We start from the raw sequence: 23,951 nt of genomic DNA, 5'->3' as shown, positions 1-23,951 counted from the left end.
CCTTAGCCACTTGAGCCACAGGTGCCGAGCCCAACTTCCAACTCTTGAGCGATTCTCTTGCCTCATCCTCCCAAGTAGCTGGGACTATAGGCAGCCACCATAATGCCTGGCTATTTTCTCCTTATAGTTGTTGTTGTTTGGCAGGCTGGGGCTGGATTCGAACCCACCAGCTCCATCCATCCATGTATGTGGCTCGCATCCTAGCTGCTAAGCTATAGAAGCTGAGCCTTAAGTTATGATCTTTTGTGGATGATCTTTGGTAAATTCAAATTTTCTGCCACATTTGTCCCTCCCAGAAGACACAATAAGGGTTGCAATCTTGTTGCTTCTTTTTGGGGGTACAGTTAGATTGCACTTCAAATATACAAATCAGTGCTACAAAGTTTAGCTTTAATCTCTACTAAATTATCAGTGACCAAACAATATTACTGTAATTAAAAGTTCATCAGATCTTAAAATTGTGGTTTACATTTACATAACAGATTAGAACTTAGACCATGCTTTATAGAACTGAGCTAGGACAGGCAATAACTTCATTTTTAAAACAAGAAAACCAAGACTTAAAATAGTTAGTGGGTCTGAAGTGACTTTGCCAACATCGGAGGGCTAAGTAGAGACAGACTGAGTCTCCACTCAGTTCTCGTAGACTTATGCTTCATTTCCCAGCCTCTTTTTAAAATACGTATTCTGAATCTTAATGCTTTTAAGTACAGGTGCCTGCCTTATGAAAGATAACCACAAACTATAATTCCAACTACAGGGCCTTCTTCTTTGTAGGTGCCAAAGGAGACATGGGAATCCCAGGCTTGCCTGGACCCCCGGGCAGGAAAGGGCCAATGGGAGACGTGGGGCCTCGAGGGCCCATTGGCATCAGAGGACTCCCGGGGCCACCAGGTTTGCCTGGTGCAGTCATCCCTGGCCAGAAAGGAAATCGAGGTCCACCAGGCCCAAGAGGAGAACCAGGTAGCGGGCTTGGCTTTGAACAGTATAAAAGAATGAAAGTCATGTTTGACCCCAGAAGTTCTCCACCTCCTCCTCATGCTACCTCCTTCCTTCTTCTTTCCTCTGATTTTCTCCCTTCCTCCCACACCCAGCTGCTCTCACTCAGAGTGTGGGATCTCTGTGGGAGGTGTTGAGGCAGAGTGGTCTGCTTGAGAATTAGTTGTTAGCAAATTAACAAGCCTGAAAAAGGGTTTGGCGTCCACTCAGCCTGAATTTAAGGAGCTCCACTGCCGCAGGAACTGAGCTGGGCTCCAGGAAAACAGGTCCAGACCTGCTCTAACAGACTCTCGTCAGAGGGACGTCAGAGGGACGTCGTCCCAGCCGTCCCCCTGTGTCACTGGCCACCCTTCATTGTGGCTGTACCATCACGTGCCCCAAGGGAAGGCGGGTGGTAAAAATGGTTGGGGTGATGAGAGGTGCAGGGTTTGTACTTTGGTTAGAAATTATCCCTGATGGAACCTTCCTGGTTCCCTTACTGACAATACTGATGGATTTTTTGTGAATTCAGGTGACCCGGGTCCCCCTGGACCTCCAGGGAGTCATGCAAAGGGCCTAAAAGGAGAAAAAGGTTTTATGGGGCAGCCTGGCCGAGAGGGTCGACCTGGACCTGCAGGAGACAGAGGGCTGCCAGGTCATCCGGTGAGTATGGGAACTTACTGACTTATTAATACAATATTGACTTATAATTGTTACATATTGTTAACATAATAATGATTATTATTATATATATGAGAATATTAAATCAATTGCTGGGATCAGATGTACTTGAAGGCGGCAGAAATTTACAATTTTTAATGCACCCCCGCAGTGTGTTTCAAGAGTCCAGAAAGTTCAGGAGATCAAAAAATCGTTAAAGTTGGAAAGACTTGGCCTCTCAGAGGCCGCTAGACACTGGTCTTTATGGAACCCACCCTGACAGTATTCCTGACCCTTGCTTGTTTCAACTCCGAACTGGAACCTCAAAAAGTGGTTTGGAATCATTCCAAATGACAATGTCACTGTCCCTCTATTAATATGCTTTCAAAGCTCTCTGTACCATCCTGTGTCTCTTTACTTCCCACCCACCTCCGTACCTTCCAATGTTTCTAAACAGCTACCGTTTATTTCCAGTATTTTCTTACTGGATAAATATCAAATTCAGTTTAATCATTCATCAGCCTTGCTTCTATCCTGAATACACCCTAGTTTGTCAACATAGCCCTTAAAAATGTAGCTCCTGGGATGAATACCCTCCAGAAGTAAGAACTCAGTCTCCCAGAAGTGGTTAGAGCAGGGAAGAGACTATTGCCCTGAACATCACCATTTTAGGAATTCTACCTCTCAGTACTTGATTTTCAGAATCTACCTTTAAAAACAAGGGCCATCTGGCTGGGGAGGCTGGCTCCACACTGAGTCATGGGCAGCTGTAGCCCATGTGCCTGCTCTCATGGACACCTATGAAGTTTTCTCAGGTCTTTCTTGTCTAGTTTTTCGTTGTTGTTTATTTCTTGTTTATTCATGTTTAGTTCTGTATGCAGAACTAAACATTTATCTTTCTTAGACAACATCTTGTTCATTTTGGCCCATGCACCCAGCCTAAGATCTCTCTCTTTATACCCTTTCCCTTGATACCTCAGCCTTCTTCCCCAGCACCCCTGTGTTCTGTGAGCTGATTCTTCTGTTTACATAAAATTCTTGGAGACAGCTGTTAACTAGATGAGTGTGATTCAGCAATCACTATCGAGGTCTGCTCCATATGAAAGGATAGAAAAATAAAAAGGCACAGTCCTTGGCCCCAGAGGAGGCTACAGTAAGGTAAAGGCTACAGATTCGGAGACAGGACGTTTTTGCACTGCGTGGTAAGAGGAATGGTGGAGGGTTGTGTATGCGCAGAGGAACAGGATTTGATCCAGTCTGTGGATGGAAGGTGCTCGGGAAAGGTTTCTCCCAGAGGAGATGGTGCCTGGCTGAAGTCTTGAAAGATGTGTCGAGGTAATCCAGAACAACAAGAAAAGCAGGGAGAGCTGGGAGGAAGGGGCCTTCTGATGAGTGTGTGTGACACAACACACCGTCCATTACTGGAGGCAGGGTGGGAACCAGCACACCTCAGTGGAGGCTGGAGGGCTAAGCAGGGATCAAACCAGGAGGGTCTAGTTTTCTAGACTAAGAAGCAGGATATCATTTGTTTATTTGAGAAACATTTACAAAGCAGCTTTGTGTGCCTAGAGTTCTGTCTCTGCAAGTTGCAATAATTAATTCCTGAATGAAGTGCCATTTGATTTGACCATTCACCAAGCTTTCCATCTGTCTTGGCTGCCCTGTGCACCAGCCACATTGTCCACAAAGCCGTGGTGGAGAGAGCTGTGCTCTGAGGATTCATATGTAAATACAGGACATCACTGGTGATGGGCAATGAGGTACTTTTACCATGTTAAAAATCACATTAAGCTCGCAAGCTCGCTTGGTATTTGGTTTCTAGAACCTGCCTTTTGAAAGGTATTTTTTGGAAAATGACATTATTTGTGAATCTCCAGTCTGCACATGCTTCCTGTGTTCTCCATGGTTCTTTGAAAGTTGCTAACTCTGGTCCCAAGTCCTTCCGTGGCACTGGAATGTGGACAGTCTGGTTTGGAAACCTGATTCTATTTAAATCCTCAGGAGCTTTCATGGTCCTTCACAGACTTCTGTATTTGCATTTGAAAGAAAATTCCTGATGGATATCTCAGCTGGCCCCAGGCCCTTAACAGCTCTCTCCTGGTAAAGAATGCCTCCCTCCTGGTGCCAGGATAAGGCTTGGCACCAGGTCCTTCTCCACTTTTGCCTTTGCCTCTAGAGAACAGTCAGAGGTTAGAGCCAGAGTGTTGGGTTTGTGAGATGGGGTCTCAGTCACCCAGTCTGGTCTTGAACTCCTGGCCTCCAGTGATCTTCCCACCTCACTCTCCCAAGTCCCTGAGATTACCTTGGGATTACAGGTGTGAGCCCCTGGGCCTTACTCTCCTTTTTTTTTTTTGAGATAGAGTCTCACTCTGTCACCCTGGGTAGAGTGGTGTGGTGTCAGCTCATAGCAACCTCAAACTCTTGGGCTCAAACGATCCTCTGGCCTATTTTTCTATTTTTAGAAGAGATAGGATCTTGCTTTTGCTCAGGCTAGTCTCAAACTTCTGAGCTCAAGCAATCCGCCCTACCCCCCACACCCCCACCTTCCAGAGTGCTAGGATTATAGGCATGAGCCACCCCGCTCAGCCTCTCTCTTTCTCACCATCTTATCCAACCAAACATAGTTGGTTCAAAAGTCAGTTTTTTTCTTGGCATTTTTCATGACTTCCAGCTCACTGTTTCCAAGTAATAGCTTTGCCTCAATTCAGAAGGACATGATAAGAGATTTGACATGTATTTTACCATATAGCTTCCTCCTCTCTCCTCCTGGGGCTCCCCTTGAGCATCTCGTGGCTATAAGAGAGATTCGTGTGAGTCTCATAAGAAGGGAGCCCCTTGGCTCGGCGCCTGTGGCTCAAGTGGCTAAGGCGCCAGCCATATACACCTAAGGTGGTGGGTTCGAATTCAGCCTGGGCCCACCAAACAACGACAGCTGCAACCAAAAAATAGCCGGGCATTGTGGTAGGCACCTGTAATCCCAGCTACTTGGGAGGCTGAGACAGAAGACTTGCTTGAGCCCAGGAGTTGGAGGTTGTTGTGAGCTGTGAAACCATAGCACTCTACCCAGGGGGACAGCTTGAGGCTCTGTCTCCAAAAAAAAAAAAAAAAAAAAGATAGTCTAGAGGATCTATAGGTAAGTGAAACAATTGACGGAAGGTAAAAATGATGTCTGTCAACTTCAGTTCATTCTCAGCATGATGTTATACCTACTTGCTTTCAAATAATCTGTCATGAATATTGTGGTTTTTGACATTTGTTTATGGTTCTGCTCCTTTTTATTTGACATACAGGGAGCACCAGGAACCCCAGGTCTTCCGGGGCTCAGAGGTGATCCTGGATTCTATGGGTTTCCAGGCATGAGAGGTACTGTTTCTGTGCACTGCTCTTTACACGCAAATACAATAATCATGATTCATATTTTAGGGCACACAAGCATTTTACTGAACTCCTGTAGTCGCCACAGACAGCTGGGGTTAATACATATAGGACCTCACTATGAAGCTTAAAAATTAGAACTGTAACTTAAGAATGGAACTATCAGAAAACTAGAAATGGAAACAATTTAAAGTCTGAGGATTTTGATGGGGGATGGGAAACACACCAATATTAATAGCATTGTTTGAGCTGCCTGTTACATATGCATGTGCTAGGTACCTTCATAATTTATAAAAGGCTGAAAAGTCTAAAGTGTCATTCATTAAACTGTCAGTGGAGGGAGAATAAGTCAATTTTTGTACACAGATTTATGCATTTACATTTGTATAGGGGCATCTGTATTATGGTTTTAATTCAAAAGCAAAACTCTATAATTTGGGGGAAGTTTTAAGTTAAAAATACTCATACACATAAATTTAAACTTCAGGTAAAGCACTTAGTTCTCCAGTCTTCCATAATGTGCTATGACCTTAAGTAAGGTTATAAATATTTGATTCATTGTCTTAGCTCATTAATTCTTCGGGTATTATTTTTGTGTGGCCTGGAATTTATTCTCAGACTACGAAGATGTTAAATAACAAGTTACCCAGTGCAAACAAAGCCACATTGTCAGGAAGAAAAACTTTTCCCAGGCTCCAGGGAGGACAAGGTAGAGTTAAAATAGCTCTTTTTCAACACTTTCAACCACTGATTCTTTTTATGGAGGGGGACACAGTCTCAGTTTGTCACCCTTGGTAGAGTGCCGCCCCATCATAGCTCACAGCAACCTGAAACTTGTGGGCACAAGTGATCCTCTTGCCTCAGCCTCCCGAGTAGCTAGCACTACAGGCGCCCACAGTCCTGCTCTTGCTCAGCCCGGTCTCGAACTCCTGAGTTCAAGCAATCCACCCCCCTTGACCTCCCAGGGTCCTAAGATTACCAACCATTGATTCTTAAAAGAGCAAGTTAATAAATCAAAGCCATGGATTACCGGGAGCTTTTAGAGACACTGGCTGGTGAAGTCTGGCAGGCTGCTCAGTAAGAATTCGTAATGCCCAGCACTTGCCTAAGTCTCAGGATATGATATCTAAGATCTAAAAACTATGTAAAGGCTCACTAAAGAAGGAACCATTCTGGTGAAAATTTTGAGGTATTTAGAGGGGAGACTCTTAAAATCAGTTATTTAGACATATGTTCCATGGAATGTGTTCAGTTACACTCTTGGAGAATAAGACCATCACTGGCAATTCTGACAACTTTGTACTTCTTTATTTGTAAACTTTCATTCCTTTAAGGGAAAACCATTTAGGCTTCTTCTGGTGTATGTAAGTAAATATTAATACTTTCCCCAATATTGACTAATATAATTTAATATTAAATATTAATACCTTCTGTTATCAAGTGGGTAATTCACAGTGTAGTAGCCAATTAATTATTGGCCCTATAATTATTCTTCTATTAATATTGTATTTAGTATTAAAGTCTAAGTAAGCAGATAACATTATATCATTTCAAGATTCTTTTTTTTTTTTTTGGTTTTTAAACTGCTTTATTAATTTCATATTAGGAAAAGAATATTTTCCTAAAAAGGGTGAAAATGCTAAGCTGACAGAAACTTTAAGAATGTCACAAAATAGTCAAAACTCATCGAATGGAAACACCAGAAGGCTTACAGAAAAAGTAAATCACAAAAATACAAGTTTGTAAAGCAGTGGCATTATTAACCTAAAGGAAAACCTTAAGATTCAAGGTATGAGGCAAAAGTCATAATGATTGTCAGGTTCAGGAGTTTGGAATTGCATATAGCTCCTCACCTGCTGCTCCTTAGTCTTTCTCTTGATTTCCATCATCTGCCCTACAAACTTTCCTGCATTATCTCCTGCTTCATTGTGATCAACATGCTTATTAGGCATGCCCCATCGAAAATTAGGGACCAGTCGCCAAACCCGCCCCCGTCTGACAGTTGTAACAGGCTTCCGGCCTTCACCCCCTCCCAAATAGCGGGGTTCCTCTTCATTCTGCACGGCGGCCTGATCTCCTCCTTCATTTTCTTGTTTGCTATTTTCCATGTTGAGATTTTTTACTTGTTCCATTTTGGACTCCATTACTCCTGGGCCTATCCTCGCAGTCTCCTCCTCCTCCGGATTCTCGCCGCGACACTTAGCCCCGGAGACCTGCGGATTTCGGGGTCGCCCTTGGCCCGCCGCCCTCAGGACCAGCAGGAGCAGGTCCTCCTCCGAGAAGTGAGCAAGTAGCTACCCGTCCGTTGCCGCACCTTGGCGCGCAAGTCCAAGATTCTTAAAAAGATAGTATTTCTCCAAATAAATGGCTCTTGGTGATGATACTTATGTTAAAGACTATGATTCAGAAAGAAACATTACCATTTTGTTAGTTTACATAAAACTAAATATTCCATATGTGCTCAAGAGAGTTCCTGACATGAATGTGAACTCAGATAACCATAACCAAGCAATATAATTCACCAGGAAATAATGGCATAGGCTGTCATGTGACCTTGTATTTTATCTAAAATATTAAATTGGTTTCTGAATTCAAAAAGTGAACTCTTAGGAGCCAGGTGTGGTGGCTCACACTGTAATCCTAGCACTCTGGGACACTGAGTCGGGTGGATCTCCTGAGCTCAGGAGTTTGAGACCAGCCTGAGCAAGAGCAAAACCCTGTCTCTACTAAAAATATAAAAACTAGTTGGGTGTTGTGGCAGGCACCTGTAGTGTCCGCTATTTAGAAGGCTGAGGCAAGAGGATTGCTCGAGCCCAGAGTTTGACATTACTGTGAACTGTGACACCAGGGCACTTTACCCAGGGGACTAAGGGACAATCTGTCCCCCCCCCCAAAAGAAGTGAATTCTTAGGAACCCTTCCCCCTTCAATGGTAAACACAAATTCTTGGAACGGTAATGCCTATTTTAGACTGATCAAATATGACAGATTGGGTCCAAATAAAATGCCAAAACCCACATAAACACAAGTAAGTTATAGCCATGTCACAGAACTCAAAAGTTCCAGTCTTTACTCTTAGAATCGATCATCAATGGGGAGAGCTAGGAAACCTATTGTTCTAAGTGGAGTCACACTGTTTCTTTTCTTTTCTTTTCATTTCTTTTAAGGAGAGAAGGGTAATCCAGGATTTCCTGGATCACCTGGGCCTCCAGGACCAGTTGGACCAAAAGGAGCTCCTGGTAAATATACTTTATTACTATTGTTCTCCATGATGAAAGGGGACTCATCAGCGAAGCCAGCTGCTGCTTCTTGTGTTTATGTCAACAGGTGTACGTGGAGACCCTGGCATGGCTAAGGTCATCTCCCTTCCAGGAAGTCCAGGGCCACCTGGTCCACCAGGACAACCAGGGATGCAAGGAGAGCCGGGGCCTCCGGGGCCCCCTGGACACCTAGGTGGGGACTGGCAGTGTTGACTTGGTCACTGAGCAGTGGTGGAAGTGGGATACCTGTAAAGTGCTTTGGAAGCAAATGATACAACTTGACAGAAAATGTGAAGAACATTATGGTGCTTTTCACCGTCAGTCTTAGGAATGAGCTTGACTTACTCCCAACCAGCAAATACAAATACAAGACGTTGAAATCCATTGAAAACTATCGTTCACAGTATAAACTTGAGCAAATACACTTCAGAGCAGCATGTTTTTTTGTATCTTATTTATTATTATCATATTTTTGTCCTCTGATAACTGTCAAAGAGCTAAATACTTGCCTGAACATACCTGAGTTCTGTGAATTGTTATACTTTTTAAATACTTTGTATCGCAAAGTATTAGAAAAAATGATTTTGAAATATTTTCAAAATATTGGTGTTTGAAAGTCGAACTGACCCCTCTCTCTAGGCTTAGCATACTGTAAGAAGCTTCTGAATTATTATGGTTTACGTTTGTCTGAATCACGTGAGACAAGAAAGGAATTACTGAGTTTGATCAGTATGTGGGCATAGTGAGTCCTGGAAGAACATAAATGAAAATGCTAGTACAATTTTAAACTGCTGTATTTAACATAGGCATAGTTCATTTGGAGGGTATTTTTTCCTGGGTAGTAGTGGTGACAAGTTAGGGATGAATCATTTCAGCTTGCCCAGGTCTTCCTGGGATACAGCACTTTGACTGCTGACACTGGGAAAGCCTCAGGTTAAGGGGAGGGCTGCCTGCCTCACCTTTCATCCACTATGACGGCATCCAATGCAGTGTTGGTGTTTGCCTAGGACCTTGTGGGCCAAGAGGTAAACCAGGCAAGGATGGAAAACCGGGAACTCCTGGACCAGTTGGAGAAAAAGGCAACAAAGGTTCTAAAGGAGAACAAGGTAAACAAACAGCCTGTGTCCTTCACTGGAGAAGTGCTCTGTCAATACACAGAGAAGTCTTGCTGTGGGGCGATGACCACAAGAGTAATCTAGGCCTCTTAGTTATGTTGTTCATATTGGAGCAAAGGCCAAGGACCACATGTTTACTTGGAAGATGTAAAATCAAGAATTACTGGAATACACTATTCTTTCTACCTACCTCTTAGCTGGGCAGATGTGCTACAAATCTTCAGCCTGATGCACAGCTCACCTGAGGACAAGCAGAACTAATGAAAGGCTAGTGGGTGTTCTGTTTTCAGAGAAGTCAATAGGAGTTGTTATTGAGGATGGGAAGAAAATACATAATCTTTTCTCAGTCTCATAAGGTTGTAGATGAGACACTCTCCCAAAACAAAAGGCAGATCAATAAGAAAAAACAAAAAGCAAATTAATTTTAATACACACAGTGCATATCAAGAGAGAGAGAAATCTCAATTGAAATGTATCTTCCAAGACAGTGGTTTGGAGCTCTGCCTTAAATGGTATTTCAACAAAGGACAATAAATCTTAGCACAGTGGCAGCGCCTGTGGCTCAAAGGAGTAGGGCGCCAGCCCATATGCAGGAGGTGGCAGGTTCAAACCCAGCCCAGGCCAAAAACTGCCAAAAAAAAAAAAAAAATCTTAGTACAGTGACAAGACAAAGGAACAAGCAGCTTCAGGCTCCTAGAGGTGGGAAACTGTGGGATGGGAGAAAAGTTTGCTCCCAGATTCCTCTGGTCCAGCTGCTCCTATCTCGGAGTTTATAAGCAAGCACCAACGTGCATTTCTGTCTTCAGATGAGATCAGGCGCGCTCAGGGCGGTACGGCCATAGACTTCTGTCTTCAAGTAAGAAGAGGTGGAGTGGGCAAGAAGAGAGTCCCCTCCCTGCAGTGTCTTTAACGCAACAATCCTAGATATTTAAGAGAGAAATATTTTAATTTTCTTCAGTTAATAACTACTTATCAGAATGGTATGTTAGTACATAGTCAGAAAAATATTAATCTTGATGTGATTACAAAAGCAAATTAGTATCCTTACTTAGGAAAGCTGTCTTTTAACTATGCCCTTTTTGAATACAATTCAGTAATTCATGTGTGTCCTGAAAAGGAGTCTCTGAAATGTTTCATCCTGAGCATAATCTATTCCTGTATGTGTCTGTTGGATACCCGGATCAGTATCTACCTTTGGCAAGAACTTTCTACAAGTTTACAGCTTTAAAAAGAACTTTCAGTGTTTTCCAGGATTGTTCACTAATTTATCAAAAGCATAAGTAAATTTTTATTATCCATTTAAATAGACTTTTAAGTTTTAGATATTTAACTTGATTTGTTTTTCTCTTATATTATAGATGTCAATCATTTGTCCACAAAAGACATTCAACATATAAGACCTACCAAAAAAAAAAAAAAAGACCTATCAAATACAGGCCTCTGTGTTAGGCATTACAAGGGAATTTAAAATCTTCCTAAGATATACACTAATATCTGTAATGAGAGGCAGTAGGCACTGTTTAACATTTAATAATATTGTTTTAACCATTTTATAAACTATGCTTCTCTAAGATTCCCTTTTATGTTTGGGTGTACATATATATATTTGGGGATATATGTGTATATATATATATATTTGGCACCCCTGATTAAATACACACACGGGGGGGGGGGTACCAAAAAGGTGTACACATTTTAAGAAAGATGATATAACTGTATTAACCTTAGAATCCTCAAGTCATGTTTGATTTCTGCAATTGTAGCAAGCGTTTAACATGACTAATATTTCTCTTTTGTTATTGGTATATACTGGATATTCAGTTTTACTAGCTTAACTGGTTTTTCTTTTCTTAGAGTGCGTATACATTTTGGGAGCACCTTCTCTCCATGTATACACACATTTAAATTAGTATTCTGAAAAAGCATGTTTGAGATTTTGTGTGTGTTGCAACATTTATAACCTGTTTTTTGAAGGCCCACCTGGGTTGGATGGATTGCCAGGTTTGAAAGGAAGACCTGGAGACACTGGACAACCTGCAACCAGGACAATAAGAGGCTTTGTCTTCACCCGACACAGTCAAACAACAGCCATTCCTGCATGTCCAGACGGGACAGAGCCGCTCTATAGTGGGTTTTCCCTTCTTTTTGTACAAGGAAATGAAAGAGCACACGGACAAGACCTTGGTAATGCTTCCAGTTGTGTTGTTCCATATCAAGATTGTAAGTTGTCACAGGAAGGGGTGCTTCTCTCTGAAATTAAGTACAAAGGACCCTGAGTGTCTTCCAGCATGTTTTAAGGAGAGTAAATAAGACATTGGCTTCATGTCTTAATTTTTATTCTGAAATGCAAAAGCCTGGAAAAAGCACTTTCCCAGCTGGTGAACACCAGCCTAGCTCATCCTCTTCAATGCAAACAATTTTCACTTCAACCACCTATTGTTGTGCCCAGGAGTTCCACAAACACCACACTGCCAAACAAGTTAAATTTAAAGAGGAGTCCTTTTATTGAAGAGCCAGCCAATGACTGCCTCAGTGTCCCAATGTAGGGTTTCTGAGAGTAGCCCCAGTTGCTTAAGGGGTCAGGTTTTTAAGGCTTGGTCTGCATCCTGGTTGGCACGCAGGCTATCCAGGTGCATTTGGGTAGGGTAGCAAGCGAGCAATGTACAGAAGCAGAATTTTGCAGTTAGTTTAGCCATACGTCATACATCTTTGATTTAATATTTTCCCCGATACATCTTAGTTTCAGTACTTTCCCCCACCTGGTATTGTTTAAGTCAGTCCAGGAACAGTTAGTACCTCCTGGTCTGTTTCCAAGGAGTTAGACAAGCAAGAAACCTGGAGTGAACTAGAAGCAAGAAATTAATTAGTACTTTCCCATCTATCTTCAGAGTGAACTAGACTTCTTTTTTTTGAAAGCTTGCAGTCTGGATATTTGCCAAGAGTTAACTGGTATTTTTTTTTTTTTTTTTGAGACAGAGCCTCAAGCTGTCCCCCTGGGTAGAGTGCCGTGGCATTACAGCTCACAGCAACCTCCAACTCCTGGGCTCAAGCGAGTCTCCTGCCTCCGCCTCCCATGTAGCTGGGACCACAGGCGCCCGCCACAACGCCCGGCTATTTTTTGGTTGCAGCCGTCATTGTTGTTTGGCGGGCCCGGGCTGGGGATTCGAACCCGCCACCTTAGGTGTACGTGGCTGGCGCCTTAGCCGGTTGAGCTATAGGCGCCGAGCCAATTTTTTTATTATAGCTTAGGCCTGACACCTTTGTCTTAGCCAAGGCCCACTAGCACTAACACTACCTTTTTAATCTCAAAAGTAACATCTTTGCTGAAGTTTTATCTGGTCATTAGCTATTATATTTATAGGAGTTAACTGGGAATACTCTGAACCAAAAACATTGTCCCAACTGACCAATGCCAGCTGTCAGATTTCAGACTGATTGGAAGGAGCCACAGGAAGTATTAAAGGTGGCAGAAAGAGGATTTGTTTGCCTATCAGATCTTTGATTTCTGCCTGAATGAAAACTTTTCAATACTATGGAACATTTTGCAAATAACTCTTTTATGTTGTCTTTGCCCAGTTTTTGCCAAAGGTTATCTTTTAACCAATCTCTATGTAGCAGTGATACTGAAAATAACTTTTAACTCCCGGAAAACGACACTCAGTCTGATGTTTTATTAGGCACGCTCGGCAGCTGCCTGCAGCGATTTACCACAATGCCATTCTTATTCTGTAACATCAACAATGTGTGTAGCTTCGCGTCTCGAAATGATTATTCATACTGGCTGTCAACACCAGCTCTGATGCCAATGGACATGGCTCCAATTACTGGCAGGGCCGTGGAGCCGTATATTAGCAGGTAAAGCTCTAATCCCTTAGTTCTGAATGGGACCAAGCGGATGGGTTCCCGCGTAATGGCGTGTAAGGAGGCACCTCACGTTGCAGGAAGTGGTGATGCTGCCATAGTGTCTGTTCCGTGTTCCAGATGCACTGTCTGTGAAGGCCCCGCGATTGCCATAGCCATCCACAGCCAAACCACGGACATCCCTCCATGTCCCCAAGGCTGGAGTTCTCTCTGGACAGGATTTTCTTTCATCATGGTAAGGGGACAGGAGAGTCACAGTAAAGATGACCTATAGATCTTACGTTGTGCTGGGTAAATGTGGCCCCCAGAACCGGTGCCACCCAACATCGCTGTGTAAAACATGCCACAGACATTTGCCTGAAATCAGCAAATATTGTTTTCTTAGAAAATTTTTCAGTTACTTCGATAAGCACATTTTAAGATATTGATTTTTTTCAGAGGAGATTATCTACAAATTCTAAATCATGACATTTAGGTGAGTAGTAGGTTCCATTTGCTGGTGATGGTATACCTGTTTTATGTGACAGCTGCTTTATATACATGTCCTCTGTAATCCTTATGAAAACCCTGCAAGGTAGCTTCTACCACCTGCCCTTTTACAAATAAGAATGAAGCCAAGTACTTTCCTTCAGCGTCTTAAGGAGTAAAGCTAAGGTTTGAACCAAGGTCTGTCTGTTTCAAAGTCTGTGTGTCTGCTGTACATATGAAGATGAGAACAAAGAAAAGCTGCCTTTAAGAGAAATCCTCCACACGTAGATGCCAAACGAAGAAGGCTGCAGGCCAGCCAGCCGCAGGCATGTGGCTGTCTATGTTAATATTCTGTGAAGCATCACTTACCATGCAATACTCCCCCTTCTTCATTCACAGCTGCCCACTCAATCACTAAGGCAATTTTTTTTTTTTGAGACAGAGTCTCACTCTGTCACCCTTGGTAGAATTCAGTGGCCACCATAGCTCACAGCAACCTCAAACTCTTGGGCTCAAGCAGTCTTCTTGTCTCAGCCTCCTGGGTAGCTGGGACTACAGGCATCCACCACAACTCCTGGCTAGTTTTTCTATTTCTAGTAGAGATGGAGTCTTGCTTTGGTCAGGCTGGTCTCGAACTCCTGAGTTCAGGTAATGCATCCACCTCAACCTCCCAGAGTGCTAGGATTAGAGGCGTGAGCCACTACACCCACCTGGTAGCAATTACTGAACACCTGCCACATGCCATGACTGCTTTAGGGGATAAAGATGCCAGGATCCAAGATTCCTGTTTTCATGACGTTCCTATTCTAGTGAGGAAGGTAAGACAAGCAGCAGAGAGATAAAGATAACAAGAGCAGTAACAGTTCAGGTGGGGGAGGGTACTGGGAAGGGAAGATGGCAAGATAGGGTGAGAAACGGCGGGACAAGCCATCGAAAGCCTTTCCCGGGTCCCAGTGACTCGGAACTCAGAAGGACGAGTAAGGCAGACAGATCTGGAGGAGAAGCCTCCCTGAAGAAGGAGCAGGGTTGCTTTTTTTTTTTTTTTCAGACAGAGTCTCATTATGTCACCCTCAGTAGAGTGCTGTAACATCACAATTCGCAGCAACCTCAAACTCTTGGGCTTAAGCGGTTTTCTTGCCTCAGCCTCCCAAGTAGCTGGGAATACAGGCACCCACCACAACACCTGGCTGTTTTTTGTTACAGTTGTCATTGCTGTTTAGCAGTCCTGGGCTGGGTTTGAACCCACCAGCCTCGGTGCATGTGGCTGGAGACATAACCACTGAGCAAGCCAGGGTAGCTTTCTTTTTGGTAACTATCCCTCAACCTGGAAGAGACCTGGAGTATTAGCAAATCTGGATAAAGTTTACAAAAAATTTAACTGATGCTTTCTGGGTTTTAAAATTTTTCTTACTATCTTACATTACAAAAAAAAAAATAGAGAATTGAAAATGTAAGCCCCAACAGACAAGAGTTTTTATTCAGATTTTTTTATTGTGATAGTTCACAAGTGCCGGTTCTGAGGGTGCTGGGCAAGCGCTGTCATCTCCTGGCTCCTGCTTACAAGAATTCCGAGCCAGTCCATTTCTAGAATGTCACGGAAGAGGAACATGCAACTACTATTCCAATTCCTACAGTTTCTGGATGGCTTCACTAAACCCAGAAAGAATGTTCAGGTAACTATTCAGTGTCAAGTTTAATGTGATGGTTCAGTTGCCCAACTATTCAAAGGCTGCCATGTCAGCTTTTCTTTACCAACGTGTCCATGTGCTCACATTTTAAAAACTCCCCCATGCCAAGAAAATCCTGTTTACCCTGGCACTCCCAGTTCACAGGTGTTCTTGAATCAACAAGTAGGCATGATTCCATACCACCAATAAGGACAAAATCTGTGTTGTGTCATCACTAAACATATTTAATATTTATATATAAATGTATACTAACTTATTGGATAAAACCATGGAATGCCCGCCTAATCTTAATTTACTATATTTAGTCGTATATAATTTGCTTGGGAATAAATAACGCATACTGAAAGGGTAGGCATAGTCTTTATTAGGAAAACAAGATGGGGCTCGGCGCCTATAGCTCAACCGGCTAAGGCGTCAGCCACATACACCTAAGGTGGCGGGTTCGAATCCCCAGCCCGGACCCGCCAAACAACAATGACGGCTGCAACCAAAAAATAGCCGGGCGTTGTGGCGGACGCCTGTGGTCCCAGCTACTTGGGAGGCGGAGGCAGGAGACTCGCTTGAGCCCAGGAGTTGGAGGTTGCTGTGAGCTGTAATGCCACGGCACTCTACCCAGGGGGACAGCTTGAGGCTCTGTCTCAAAAAAAAAAAAAAAAAAAAAAAGGAAAACAAGATGGTTTGTAAGCTTTCATCAAAGCCTCTGTTTCTTTAGTGCTGTTGAAACATGAGTAAAATTATAAAACGCCAACATATACAGCTTTTCAGAGGTACTCCTCTTCCACAACGGGAGCTATTTCTGTAATAAATTTTAAGATAGCTGTAATATTGATTAGTAAAACTCAAACACAGCAAAAATTCCCTTTTTATTTATAAATCAGGGCTACTTTCTGATTTGCTTTTATTTCAGAAAACCTATTCCATCAACTGTGAAAGCTGGGGAATTAGAAAAAATAATAAGTCGCTGTCAGGTGTGCATGAAGAGAAGACACTGAAGAAATCAAAGAAAGCAGAACTACTATTTTTCATCCTCAAGAACAAAGTCATGTCTCAGAACATGCTTTCATTTAGGTATTTTCTCTAACCAAACAATACTGCTCTATGATGGCTTAGTACAAAGTTTCGATCTGTTCCCCCACACAACAGAGCATTTCTTTTAAGTTAGTTCTGGGATCTTGGCCTCTAAATCTGTGCTATTTCAAAGTTCCCTGTAGCAAGGCAGCAACTTTCACAAGGTATCACTGAAAGCCTATCCACTTGCATCCCACACTCTATGGAAATGGTGGCTGTATGGACTCTGAATGCTTCAAGTTAAGAAATACTTGGTTCGCTCCATTCCCAACATTTGTCTTTTTCTCTTCCAGTCCTTGAGACTCAGGGAGGCTACATCAGTCTTAGGTTGCCCAGTCACCCCTGCACTTGACACCTGAGTAGAGAATGGGGGCATGTGGAATACTGAGGCATCAGGAATAAAACTGGACTTTCAGACCTGTTGAGTAACCTAAGGCCTGAGGGAACACAGACTTGAAGTGAGGTTCATGGATTTTCCAGGACTTTCAAAACTTACCCAAGACTAAAGGCAAAAGGGGATTCCCTGAATGGAACCATAACAGCCTTGCAAATGCTGTATGGCTTTGTTTTGTATTTTTTCAAAGAAATTTTGGGGTTTTTTATTGACTTCATTTCACGGCAGCTACGAAGCTTGCTTGTATTCCAGGTAGATAAACATTTCCCCTACTGAATTAAATTTAACAGGATATTGCGACACACATACTATGAACTGTGTTTAACTTTAACTTCTCTTTTACTAGCACATGCAAACAAGGACACTACTTACGAGATGAGCACTTTATCTCCCTCCCTGTAAACAATGGTGCATACCTTATGTAAGTGTCTGGTTCAATACTCCTCCATGAAAGAACTTCAGGCACTTGTTGGTTTATCAGGCTCAGAATATTTTTTCTTTGCTCTAAGTATTTCATTGCTCTGGGTTTTATAAATTTATATTCCTTTGTTACTTTCCTAATTCTTCCTTTATAAAAATGTTTTATGTCATATATTCTTCTAAGTCATATTGAAAGAATCCACTGTTTAAAAATCTTAATGTACTAATTGTATAACTTGGCAGCTGTCTGTCTTAAAACTTTCTTTTCAGTGTGTTGATCCATTCCCAAGGTTATTACATCTGATTTAACAAAAATTTTATTCAGAATCAAGCCATGTCTCAGGCACTGTACTAAATTATAGAGACAAAAAGAGGACGAAAGAGTCTTGTTTCTGATCTAACAACCCAGAAAAGGTGACTAAGAATCTGACTTGTGTGAGTTGCTTACCTCTTCCCCTTTTTTCTTACGTTGTCACTGTTTTTGTATTTCATCATCATAATTCAGCAGGCCTGAGAACAGGTTTAAAAATAAGGACTGTGCCCAGGGAATGCTGAAGACTTCAAGCTCCTCTCAGTCATCCAAGAAGCTGAGGTCTGAACAATGTTAAGAAAACAAAGATGCACCAAACATTAAGACCCATTTATACTTGATGATAGCACTGTTCATGAGTCTGAGAGGCCAGGCATCCCAGACAAAGCTTTGAAGATGCTTCCTAATCCACCTAGGTGGAGCTGGTGGTGCTAATATTTAAATTCAGCTATTGCTTCGATCTCAATTGCTTTGTAAGTAAATACCTAAGACGAGAAGACAGCACAGGCTGTGACCAGATTTTCATTCTTCGCTGCTCACCTGATTGCTGTCGTCATTTTTACATCTAAACTAACATGTGCAGCGTTTTACTTAGATTAAAACTTTTCTGCTATAAAAATATTGTACTGTAGTGGGATACGGGGATAGCTAATCTCCACAAACCCCTTCAGGATACTAGTTCTCAAGATGTCTGGGAACTTATTACAAATGCAGATTCTATGGTCCACTCCAGACCTGCAGACTCAGAAACTCTGGGGGTAGGGCCCCCAAATCACAAGCCTTCCATGTGATTCTGACGCACTCCAGAGACTAAAACAACGCTGCAGGCTCTTAGTTCCCCGGGAGGGCCACAGTTGCTCCAACCATGCCTGCCTCTCTTAAAAGTCCAGAATCACAGGTGACCTGAAGGAAATCTATTTTTCCTTGAAGTAGAGCCCCAGATTGGTGCTAATGCCAAATGACTGGCTGCTGCTGGTCCCTCAGCTTCCTTCTCCTCATGCCCTCTCACAGTATTTACCTTCTGAGGAAGACAAGTGATGCTCAAACCTTAAATTCCAACGAAGCCATGTGAACAGTTGTTCAGTCATACTTCTAAGACTTTACTTCCAAGTGCTTCGGCATTAAAATACCACTCATGTGCATTACTTCCCAGATAAATATGAGTAGCTTATAAAATTAGGAAGATGTAACATTACAGATAAAATGTAAGTACCTTGTTTCTTTTCAATTTGAGGCTTCAACTTTGGAATTTCACAGTGTGCTAAAATAATGGATTTCTCAGAGGTCTTTCTGCAAGATAAACATTAAATAACTTATTTATAAAGGTATTAAAGTAATGCTTACATTTGAATTTTCTTGCTAACTTACAAAGATTTTCTATGTATCAAATATAACTTGCTACTAAACTTAATTTAATATTTACTCTATAACCAAATGAGATATATTTAAAATATACTGGATATTTTATATTGTTATATCCTGATAAGATTATAATATTTTAATGTACTAATATTTCTGTAATTATATCCAAAATATTATTTTGTTGTAATACCTAAGAATAAAATTGAAAAAAATGGCATATGGTCTTCTTTTTTTTAAAAATGGAGATTATTTTTGGATTGTAAAAATAATGGATGTTCCCTATAAAAATAGACAATACAGAAGTTATGAAGAAGATAAAAACTGCCATGATATAGTCCCGACCCTCACTCAAGATAACTGTTAAATTAAGGTATAAACCCTTCCAGACTTTTTTCTAATAAATGTATTTTAAAACAAAAATTAGATAAAAGCCTGTTATTTCTCATCCGATGTTTCTTTCTTTCTTTCTTTCTTTTTTACTTAATACACTGTGGACATGTTTTCATTCCAATAGCTGCGAATTAATCATTATTTGTACCAACATCCATTGTATGGGGTTAAAAGTCAATCCTCAATTACTGTTCCTATGTCACTTCACATTTGTTCAATTATTTCCACAGAATCAAAGCATTCACACTGAGCTTAGGCTTTTGATACACTGTATACACAAAAATGTTCTCCAGAAAAGTTCAGAATGCTCAGCTACACCAACAATGTAATGAAAACACTTAGTTCCTTATGCCGTTACCAATAATGAATATTGCTGTTCCCTTACATCTTTGCCTACCTCACTGTTTTAATTTATTTACATTTTGTTCACTATCAGTGAGGCTGAACATCTGTCACTTTTAAATAGTGTTTAAACAAAAACAAAAAACAACAAAATATGAAATCTCATAAGGAAGGACCCTCCAGGCTGTGTTCAATGATAAAAAGATGTAATCAAGGGAGTAAACAGAATGAATAAACAGCGATCCTGGTAATAATTCTAGGAGACCAAGGAAATTGCTCACCCAAATATTTTAGAAACACTCTCATAACAGGGCTAAAATAATCTGAAAGCATTTTGAGTAAAATTCATTTAATGAACTTATTTCTACTGCAGGTAAGCAAAAGAACAAATACTGAGTTTGAGCACATTCTCTTTCTCTAGACTTACATGCTTGTTCAGAAACATTTTGATCCTTCTCTAACGGGTTCTTAGCAACCTGTTAGCAGGGCACTGACAGAAGAGTGAGTACCTTCTTCAATTTGTGCCCTAAGCACCGTCCTAACTCATCTCACACCAATCCCAGCTCTGCCTATTGGAAACTAACAGTCAGGCAAACAGAGGAAAAGATAACTGATTTTCAATAATGAGGCTAAATTTAAACACTCAGGTAAATATGATCCTCCCTAGCATATTACAGACTATTATTTTTCTAAAAATGTTGGCATTGCTCAAAACCTTTTTAGAAGTATTACTTTGGAACTATTTTCAATTCTGATACATGGGTCAAACGAGGAAATGGTCTGATTCCTTTCTATACGAGATCTACAGCATGCTCAGCAATGTGGCTTCGCAGCATCTACTCAGATGAGCGAGACATTCATGAAGTAAGCGTAAGTTTACCTGATAAACATGAAGTTTACAATCTAGTATGGGAAGATAAGACAAATACACGGATGGTTATAACACTGTACAGAATATGGTGTCATGAAAGACACCAAATCCGGGTTCAAAGTTGGAGTCCTTAGGAAATAATTCATTAGACAGTGGACATTTAAGTAGTCCTTAAAGTGCAGTTAGGATATCAAGAAGCAGAAGGTCAGCTTGGTGCCCATGGTTAGGGCACTGGCCACACACACCGGGGCTGGCGGGTTTGAACTTGGCCCGGGCCTGCTACACAATAATGACAACTATAACAAAAATAGCTGTGGTGGGTGCCTGTAGTTCCAGCTACTTGGGAGGCTGAGGCAAAAGAATTGCTTAAGCCCAATCGTTTGAGGTTGCTGTGAGCTGTGATGCCATGGCACTCTACCAAGGGCAACCTAGTGAGACTTCGTATGAAAAAAAAAAGCAGAAGGTAGTCAGAGGCAGAGTGGCATTCTACGTTGCAGAAACAACATAGACAAAGGGAAACACTTATGAAAAAAACGAAGCGATCTCAGGGAAAAAGTAAAGGCCAAGAATATATGATATACAAGGTCAAACAATTAAATTTGCAAACTTATCTTAGAAAAAGTGCTACGTACTTCATTGCTGAATATCATGACGGTCACACTTAAGGTACTCCTCTTGGGAAGCTACGCACCGATGCCAGTACCTTTCAAAGCAACTTCAGAATTCTTTTTCTGGAATGGCTAATACAGCCGCTGTCATACAAAGATCTGACAATTAAGTTCACAAATTCATCCTAGGAAAAGTACTTTGAAGGGTGGACTAGGCACTAGCGTCAGTGCATAGCTTCCCAAGGGAAGTACTTTGAGGGTGACTGTAAAGATATTCAGCAATGAGGTATGTAGCACTTTTTCTAGGGTGACTTCTCAACTTAATTGACCTTGTATGATTATACACACACAGTGGTAAATACAGTGGCGTTGCAGAAGGTTAAGGCCATGTTAGGGAGAGTTTAGAATACTAGGTTGAACTTGTACTTCATTGATTGCTATTAGAGATTCAGTAAAAATTTTGAGCAAAAGAGTGGAATTATCTTATTAATGATAACTTGGAAAATCTACTACACTTGTCAGGCTACTTCATAGTTTCCACTGTAAAAATCATTGGATTGCTATTGTGGACTTTTGTTTTGTAGATAACCATAAATTATCTGTTGGAATGTTACAATGTGTAAAAATAAGACTCTTTGTAGACCCAAGGTCTAGGAGGATATACAGACAGAAAAAGACTGGAGATGGGGAGACCAACTGAAGGGATGACAGCTCAAGTGATAGGTAATCATCTAGCAGTAGGTACAGAATGGACAGGAAAAGTCTACAGCTGGCACTGAAGAGGGAGACTTCTGAGGGTGGGGGATGCATTAGTCAGGGTTCGCCAAAGGAACAGAATCAAGTAGGACAGATGGATGGAAAGACGGATAAACAGATCTATGAAAGGGGATTTATTGTGGGAATGGTCTCACACAATTGTGGAGGTTGAGAAGTCCCCTGATAAGTCATCTGAAAGGCAAAGAACCAGGAAAGATGGCAGCATGGCTTAGTCTAAGTTCAAGGGCCTGAGAACCTAGGGGGCTGCTAGTACAAGTCCCAGAGTCCAAGGACCACAGAATCTAAAGTTCTGATGTCCAAGAGCAGAAGATGGATGCCCCAGCTCTAGAAGAGAGAGAGCAAATTCCTCTTTCCTCTTTTTATCCACAGGGGCCCACAGCTGATTCCATGGTGCCTACCTATATTGGGTGAGGGAGGATCTGTCTCAATCACTGATTCAAACGCCAATCTCTTTCGCAAACACCCTCGCAGGCATGCCCATCAATTACACTTTACCACCTGTCTGGGCATGCTTTACTCCAACCAAGTGGGCACCTAACACTAACCATCCAAGGTGATGGGAGGCAGGGAAAGAGACAATGTCAATTATTTTGAACCTTGATGACTTGAAAAATAATCTTCCTGTTAACTGAAAAAAAGGAATTCAGGAGGGCAGCTCCGGTGGCTCAAAGGAGTAGGGCACTGGCCCCATATGCTGGAGCTAGTGGGTTCAAACCCAGCTCTAGCCAAAAAAAAGGAATTCAGAAGAAGGTATCTGGATTGAAAGCGGGGGAGGGTAATTGAGTTTAAAATCCTACGGAGATCAAAGCTCCAGTGGGATGCACGGAAGAAGTGGCTGGAACCCGCAACAGGGTGAGACTAGACAGATGTGCTAGTTTAGATTCAGAGAAAACCCACCATGAATCTATATTGCACAAAATGACGGGTCACAATTCCCATGTAAGGGAGGGAAAATGCTTTTTGCCTCCTTTGAGAATCTACCAGCAGATGGTGTTAGGTACACCTTTGAGGAACAATACTTTGTCTCTTTAATTTAACAAAATCAAACGAGGTAGGAAGATAAAGGAGGATCCAGATCATCAGAGAAGACATTAGGTTGGATTAGTGGATCACAATGTTCATTTAAAAGTTATTTCAAAATGGTTTTTCTTTGGTGGGGGGACAGGAATAAAAACCAACTTTCAAGTGATTAAGAAGTGGAGGGTTGACTGGCTGGAGAAGATGGCAGCTGAGTAACAGCTTCTTGGCAACTGGGCGTGGTGAGAATGGGGAGAGAAGACTCCGGGCATCTCTGGCTGGATCTGCCCAAAAACGTCCCTTTGGGGACACAGGGAGACAGGGAGAGACTTCCAGACCCTACAAGGAGATATAAACAGTGGACAACTGGCAAGTGGTGGGTGCATTTGTTCAGATGGAGGCCGCCTGTAGCTGTAACTACGGCAACAGTGAGATTGTAAACAGGAAAGGCCTTAAGCAGTGTGAGGATCAGCTGGGAGACCTCTGGCGAGTAACCTAGTGACTAAGCAGCCCAAAGGTGGGGACTGAGACGCTGGGGAAGAGCAGAGATTTCTCAGTGTTTGGCAGATTACAGCCTTGGCCCTCAGCGGCATAGAGTGAGACCAGGTTTGGTGATAAGGGAGTAGCCACTTCAGGAGAGATCCCAGCGACAAGTGCTTTCCTGGGAAAGCTTCTGCTTAGCCAAGGATAACAGTGTTTTTTAAGCAGCCTGAGGAGACATTTAGGCTCTCAAGCCTGCAGAGTCTAAGAAAGCAGCAGAGGTGGGGCCTGTGGCTCAAAGAAGTAGGGCACTGGCCACATACCATTTGCTAGAGGTGGCTGGTTCAAACCCAGCCCAGGCCAAACACTGCACACACACACATAAAAAAAGAAAGCAGCAGAGGCCTCCAGTCTCCATCTCATACAGCTGTATCAGCATTGTGATTAACCTCTCATACCCCAGAAGATCACCTGTTGCCCAGACACTATTCAGCAAGATATATATACT

The 23,951-nt window shown here is 42.1% G+C and overlaps 2 protein-coding genes across 2 annotated transcripts in view; one reads left to right on the top strand and one right to left on the bottom strand.

Moving 5' to 3' along the window:
- Positions 1 to 18,878, top strand: part of COL4A3 (collagen type IV alpha 3 chain) — a 146,201-nt gene extending 127,323 nt beyond the window's left edge. The window contains exons 41-51 of the mRNA XM_012802111.2: positions 778 to 963; positions 1,511 to 1,641; positions 4,929 to 5,001; positions 8,180 to 8,251; positions 8,340 to 8,465; positions 9,280 to 9,378; positions 11,362 to 11,571; positions 13,065 to 13,242; positions 13,369 to 13,483; positions 15,217 to 15,389; positions 16,312 to 18,878. Coding sequence (XP_012657565.1) covers positions 778 to 963; positions 1,511 to 1,641; positions 4,929 to 5,001; positions 8,180 to 8,251; positions 8,340 to 8,465; positions 9,280 to 9,378; positions 11,362 to 11,571; positions 13,065 to 13,242; positions 13,369 to 13,483; positions 15,217 to 15,389; positions 16,312 to 16,396 — 1,448 coding nt within the window. The 3' untranslated portion in view covers positions 16,397 to 18,878. The remainder of the gene's footprint in view (positions 1 to 777; positions 964 to 1,510; positions 1,642 to 4,928; positions 5,002 to 8,179; positions 8,252 to 8,339; positions 8,466 to 9,279; positions 9,379 to 11,361; positions 11,572 to 13,064; positions 13,243 to 13,368; positions 13,484 to 15,216; positions 15,390 to 16,311) is intronic.
- On the bottom strand, positions 6,767 to 7,343 carry LOC100957811 (protein BEX4-like). The gene has a single exon (XM_003784891.3). It carries the CDS (start codon positions 7,155 to 7,157, stop codon positions 6,798 to 6,800), a length of 360 nt encoding a protein of 119 aa, XP_003784939.1. The 5' UTR covers positions 7,158 to 7,343; the 3' UTR covers positions 6,767 to 6,797.
- Positions 18,879 to 23,951: the final 5,073 nt, after the last annotated feature.

Source organism: Otolemur garnettii, unplaced genomic scaffold (assembly GCF_000181295.1).
Source record: "Otolemur garnettii isolate 467f Iridium unplaced genomic scaffold, OtoGar3 scaffold00013, whole genome shotgun sequence".
In the NCBI taxonomy this organism is placed as follows: Eukaryota; Metazoa; Chordata; class Mammalia; order Primates; family Galagidae; genus Otolemur; species Otolemur garnettii.
Note: the sequence above shows the minus strand (reverse complement) of the source record. Positions and strands in the feature narration are given on the sequence as shown.

Coding starts and splice junctions, on each gene's coding strand:
- LOC100957811 (XM_003784891.3), bottom strand. CDS start 7,157: ATGGAGTCCAAAATGGAACAAGTAAAAAATCTCAACATGGAAAATAGC.